The sequence below is a fragment of the Gymnoscopelus microlampas genome (assembly GCF_963454915.1).
Source record: "Gymnoscopelus microlampas genome assembly, chromosome: 13".
Lineage (NCBI taxonomy): Eukaryota > Metazoa > Chordata > Actinopteri > Myctophiformes > Myctophidae > Gymnoscopelus > Gymnoscopelus microlampas.
The window spans coordinates 38702451-38709152 of record NC_139950.1 but is presented as its reverse complement, the minus strand read 5'-3'; the positions used below and the strand labels follow the sequence as shown (position 1 = coordinate 38709152).

At 45.3% G+C, this 6702-nt stretch overlaps 1 protein-coding gene across 10 annotated transcripts in view; it reads right to left on the bottom strand.

Annotated features, from left to right (window-relative positions):
• The window catches only part of fgfr2 (fibroblast growth factor receptor 2), a 57212-nt gene that overhangs the window by 49632 nt on the left and 878 nt on the right, over positions 1-6702 (bottom strand). For 9 of the 10 annotated variants that reach the window (XM_084075304.1, XM_084075297.1, XM_084075303.1 and 6 more), the window contains exon 2: positions 3105-3366. In XM_084075304.1, the coding sequence (XP_083931430.1) occupies positions 3105-3291 (187 nt within the window). In that variant the 5' untranslated portion in view covers positions 3292-3366. The remainder of the gene's footprint in view (positions 1-3104; positions 3367-6702) is intronic. The other variant, XM_084075299.1, reaches the window with a different exon arrangement.

The following is a 6702-nucleotide window of genomic DNA, read 5'->3' as shown; positions in this document are numbered from 1 at the left end:
ACACACACACACACACACACACACACACACAACACACAAACTCACACCATGTCATTAACAAGCCAGCTGACAGTTTTATACGTTTACAACCAGAACCCCACTGTGTAGATACAACAATGTTACACATAGGTAGGTAATAAGCCCAATAGCTCATGACAATCTGTCATCTACGCACATGCACGCACGCACACATGCACGCACACATGCACGCACAGTCGCACAACCCTGCACCAATACCATGAAAACCAGCAAAGTATGCCATTCATACACTGTGTTCATCTATATCTTAATTAGCCAATAGCCACCCAGTCAAGGTAGGTGGAGAAGTAACGTGTGTTCTGGTTTACTCCAACAGATATATATAGTCACAAGACAGCAAAAAAATCATATTGTGCATTTATGTGCCCATGGCATAATCCTGTCTTATGGGATCTTCACACAGTAAAATACTCAGTGTTCATTTATCCATTTGTAACTCAGAGTGTGTACCCCTACGGTCCATCTGGTTACATTCTGTACACTCTCTGAGTTAAATCAACACTCACGTCTTGTTGCTATTAAGCTTTCTTAGGTTTTAAACAATAAGGGTTTAGCCATAACACAGTGTTTACCCCGTGTTTATTTACACAGAAAGCTGTCTTTCAGTGTTTGTCCTTGAGCTGACCTTACCATTTCTGCAAAATATAGTTTGGCAGACCGTTGAGGAATGCGCAGCCAAACGTCTGCTTTTGTCAGCTGCACTGGCATTAGTCTACGTTCCAATGTGCCTGGTGGTCAAACATAAATTCATCTCATTGCAATGTGTAGGTGCCTGAACAGGCCCTACAGCAGAGAATGCTAACACACAAAAGGACTAACACACACACAAACACACGTTTACGCAAATACATGCACACTACACGTACCCCCCGTGTTTCGCACCATTGTTATTCAGCTCAAGTCAGAGTATTTTAATCACAGTGCAAACGGAGAGTGCCTGGACAAGGTAAACACTCCCATAGATACTAAGGTGGCTGTGCTGACAACAATGGGGCTGTTGTGAGGGGCCTTTCACCGGCGCGCTCACTCTACTCCTACTGTTACACTAAACACAGGTAAACAAACTAGCAAGGCCACCAGGGGTGCAGGCTCTGGTCTTTATAGAGGCAACATTGATATGCAATCTGGGTGAATCTAGCTGTGGATCTACCACTCCCCAATGTCCCCAAACACAGGTAGTGGTGTGACTAAAGCCTGAGGTTTCGATAGTTGCGCACCGGTGTCGCGCACCAAAAATAAAAGATCTACAAGCACACGATGTAAGATCTGTTCGTTTCGATGTGCGCCGCGGCATGCAACCAACTGCAAATCAGGCATATAGGCTGCAGGGCGCCTGGGCAGGGCAGAGAGGTTTAGGAGGGAGGGCGAGATCCCCAACACCTCGGTGGAGGTCATTAGGACATGCCATACATTCTGATGTCTCCAGCCTCGCCACATGACCATCACAACAGCACTCGGAGGAGTAGCCCTGTACGGCTAGCCGGAGCTCCAAGCGCTGACCCGGGTGGCACAGACCCGAGAGCAGCAGTAAGAGAATATCGGGCTCAGCCCATGTCTGTCAGGGTGCAAAGGGAAACCGATCGGGGATCAGATAAGCGGGCCAGGTTCAGCCCCGCTGATCCCTCATCATGTGACCCACAGGTCTAGCCACTTAATCCTTAGTCACATGACTTCCCCCCACTCTCCTGGCTCTCGGTAATCTCTCCATCTAAAGGAGAAGTCAAATATGTGCAAATCCTCTTAGAACTTTCCTTGGGATTGGGTAACTCTGGAAAACTCTCCCCCCCCTCTTCCTCCCTGCACTGTTTTCTCTGTGGTTACGTAGCGTAGCATCTAGGGGTCTTCGGGGGGGTTTGCTGTTCTGGACTGAGCAGCTTGGAGCCAAGTGGTCTGACCGAGATCAACAAAAACAACAACAAATGAAAACACAAGGTGGGCCTCGTCGAGGCAAGCAAGACCGACACCCGAGCTCTGGGGCAAAAGGGCAGAGGAGGGGAATGAGTGTGTGTGTGTGTGTGTGTGTGTGTGTGTGTGTGTGTGTGTGTGTGTGTGTGTGTGTGTGTGTGTGTGTGTGTGTGTGTGTGTGTGTGTGTGTGTGTGTGTGTGTGTGTGTGTGTGTGTGTGTGTGTGTAGAGAGAGAGAGAGACTCGGGGGCTGCTTAAAAAAGTGATGCTCTGACCTGACCCAACTTGCAATTAGCATGTTGATTAAAGCCTGGGAACAAAAGGCTTTGGAATGCGCCTTACTATCCATCACAACAGCTCTAATTAGCCCGTCCCTGACCAGACTCTGAGACTGGAGTCAGAGAGGAGAAGCTTCACAAAATATAATAATCACCGCCTGTCTGTGCTATAGATATTCTTCCACACCACGCTCAAAGGTTTTCATCCACCGCCACAAGTCATAGAGCATGAGCCGGGTTACGAGCCAAAGAAACAATGTAAAACTGTGCTATGAATCTCAATTCACTATTTCCTTCCCTCTCCTCTTTGCTCCCTCTCATTATTTCTTTCCACACAGAAAAATCCTTTGTGTTCATTTAACTCTGAAGTATACAAGTGGAACCGAATGAAACCTTATGGGTCCATTTGTATTAGCACTAGGAAACTGGGGCATGTGAGGGATGCCAGTATAAACACTATCCCACCCTCTTTCACACAGGGTTAGGGTTATGGGGTCACAGATTTGCTTTTCACACTCAGAAATAACGTAAACTATGATGAGCTCAAGAAAAATAGATAAATGAAATTGGCAGCTAGTTGTAAACCACCGGGTGGCAACCATTAGACTAGTTGGGTTGCTTTTTTTCTTTTTCTTTCTTAATCAGCCTTCTATTTATTGAAGGGGAAGGAGGGATTGTGAATTCCCTTCTATTCTCCAGATTTGTTTGTTTCCAAGGGCAGGAGTCGGGACTAGAATCAAGGGATGCAATCCCTCTCTCCCCATCTCTTATCACGGCAAGGAAAACTAGATTAACAAGTGGTTTTGTACCCCGCTTCTCCTCCAGTTCCTTCTCTCCCACCACCCCTCCCCGTGGCAGTGGTCACCCTCTCTCCGTTGCTTACCTTCAGGTTCCAGAGTGGCCTCTTCCTCCTTGGCGGCGGTCAGGGGCGGCCGGGCCGCGCTGACGGTCAGCAGGGACAGCAGGACGGCGGCCAGCAGCCAGGCCCAAGAGGCCATGCCCTTAGTGGGAGCCAGCAGCAGGGCTCTCCATGCCCCCCTCCTTCGCCTCCCCCTGGACACTGATCCCATCTGAGGGGCACCGCCCAACCATCAACTGCAGCCTGTTCGGCCTTTCACTCACTGGAATTCACCCAATCACCTGGGCTGGAGGAGCAGTAGAGGAGCCCAAAGCGAGAGGAGAGGAGAGGAAAGGGACGGTCGTGAAGTTTCCGATGATGGAGGAGGCGAGAGGATCGAGGCATGAATGGGGAGAGAGAGGCAGAGAAACGCGAGAATAAGATCAGTGAAATGCAATTATAAAACTATTTCATAGGACACTCCTGCACAGACTTGTACTTTCATTTATTCTACAGGCAATGAAATACAAAGAGGAGAGACAGAAATGGAGAGAAAGCATGGCCATGTTTCAAAATGCTGTCAAACAAGCCATGCCACAGACATACCGAAGCTGTGATGCACTGACAGTGAACACACACTGACTACCACACTACGCTTTTACCGTCATTTCTGCCCTGTATTGTCAGATCTGCAGCAGACACATTAGCAGGCGCCGTCTGTCTGAAGCAATCTAGTGTTGTAGATAATCTGTTTATTTAAATTTCATGTTACACGTTGTTTTGATGTTAAGACTTGTAATGCCGGCATGACGTTATTTATTTTAGGTCACTGTAATCAGTAATTACAACATAATATCGGCATGAGTGTCAAAATATGAACACAGACTTGATAGTGTCCAGTGTCAGTGGTCAACATCATTTTCTCTGGAATATAGGACATGAAGGGTATAATAAAATACAAAATCTTAATAATAGGCCTAAAACAATCTTGAAACACAATTTACAATCTCTAACACAGGGGTCTTCAACAGGGGGGTCCTCAGAGTTACTACAGGGGGGACGCCAAATATTTGCGGATAAGGACTTTTTTTACACTAACCACTTCAACCCTAGCATCCCCATTCTCAGGGGAACATTAGCCGAAAATAGCAGATCTACAAGCGAGGCGTTGTGAGCTTGTAGATCTGCTATTTTTGGCAAAGGTGTAGAGGGAAAAAAGAGCAGACTAAGTACAGAGCCAAGTCAGCCAACGGTCAAGTTTACAAAGTATCAGGGTTCAAGTGGTTAAATGTCTGAAAACACACATTTAACATGAATATACATGTAGTGTGGGGGGTCCCTGCTTTATCTCTCTCAGCTAGGGGGTCCTTGATATGAAAAACGTTGAAGACCCCCCTGTCTAACACCCCTAATACAATTGTCGCATATAGCCTATTAACTGCACAGGGACACCAGCTCTGCGCGCCACACAGATGCGGCAAAAACCTGTTGCAGCAGCATCCCATCTGTGTGAAAGACAAATCATCACCATAGAGACTGTAGGATCGTCACCAACACTTAATTGCATTTCCAATCTAAGTGACTTGATTGTGAGACAAAGGAAAAGCCTTAATTTAAACGTCCTAAAATCGGGACACAAAGATCTATTGGCGCGACATCTGCGCGGTGCAATCCGATTGCACTGGTCTGGTCTCTGGAGGGTTGTTGCAGCCTCCAGGGAGACGGTGGAGGTTTTTGCACTACGACCCCGAGAGTCACGCTTCCCTGCGCTCCCTCCCTCTGTTCCAGCTGGAAGTATTGATCGGTTTATACCCGGAGAGACGCATGTCATTTGACTTGTTGTAAGCGAGAGATTTTTTTTAGAAACACGTCCGGCGTGTGGTTGATCTCTAATCTAATGGGCCTCCTGAGGAATCAGAGGTGCTAGTTCCGACTCAATGACAGCGAGGAAGCGACGGGGCCAGTGTGGTCATCAATATAATGTCCGTACAACAAGGACTTAATGTGTCCTTGGCAAATGTTGAGATTGAGTTTTTGCATAACATTATAATGTCCTTATTTTGATCATAAGACCCAATTGATGAAGGTTTTCTTCAGCAGAATATGTATGACACTGATGTACTATGACACTACGTCTATGGCACTATTAGGAGTCCACTGGTACAGACTTTTTAAGACCATTCAAGGACCCCCATAATAACTCTCAGAGTTACAAACCACCTTCAGAAGGAACCCGAAGGTCCCCTTGACCACTGTACTATACCGTATATTTAGGGCTCTAGCTCTTTATATGTTTCTGGTAATATTATTGTCCGCTCATTTGTATGTCCATGGCAAAAAATATGATTTTAATAAAAATGTCCACCACAAGCCCCTGATTGACCCCTGGGCTGGACGCGTCGAAGGATCCATGCGTAACTGAACAGATATATTATGGTCATTTAGGTCATTTATATGGTGATTTAGGGGACCGATTCCTTTATCATGACCTATGCATGCATGCATGTAGCCTATGTATAACACATCCACAAAACCGACCATAATCTGCTGTCAAAACTCCGCGATCAGAGTAAACAGACTACAGACATAAAATTCAGACAAAAATCTCTATCCGTCTAATAGACCAGTGGTTCGGGGACCCCAGGGGTCCTGGGGGAGGGGGGGGGGGTTCCAGGGGGTCCCCAGCAAAAGTAGTTAACATAGCATCACAATCATTTTAACCACTTTATCCATTTATATGTTGGCTATTCAAAAATAGCAGATCTACAAGCTCACAGCGCGTCACTTCGTGCCACGCTGCGAGCTTGTAGATCTGCTATTTGTGAGGGGAAAAAATATTTGGAAGATAGTGAAACTGGCACAAAACCTTTTCAGATGGGGGTCCATGGACACATTACATATACATTTTCGGGGTCCTTGGCATGAACAAGTTTGAGAACCACTGTAACCGGCTATATGCTCTGAAAACACCATAGTCTTTTAAATGTTGCTGTCAGCATGACATTCGGACACATGAGGGCTGTCGCTTCTATACATTTACTATAGCCTCTATTTAAACCATGGGCTCTGAATGACATTTCTTGGCACTGATTGAATCCCTATTGAAATTCAAATCAGTTGGTCTTTTTTTCCTACAATAGGGGCTCATTTAGAGCAGATCAGTGATTTAGGGCTCCAGCACCAAGTAGTGAAAAAACAACTGCGGTCACGGGATAATTGGCACCATAAATGCAATGTAGAAAATTAAAGCAAAGTAATAAATAACCAAGACACTTGTTTAATGGCGCTAAAACGCATGATGTAAGCAGCTGTTAAATGTTCACCTTTTTAAACAACAAATACCTAGTTTGGTTTGGTATGACCGGTTTTAGTGGCACTTATCCATGTTTTTAAATAAAGTTCTAGATATAAGGACAGTTTATGTTCGGATCATAGAAACAACAACAGCAGTCTTTACAAAAACTTCAAACATTGGGCCGGATCTATTTTTTTTCCAAACTAGCCTAAAAAGGACAACTTCTACATCAAATGGTGTCTGTCATTGAAGTTTTAGAAAAGTATTCTACTCTTAAGTACACAGCACCATAATATTTTTGTTTTGTTTTAACAAAAAAGAAGAAAAAAAGAAACAAACAAAGCTAAA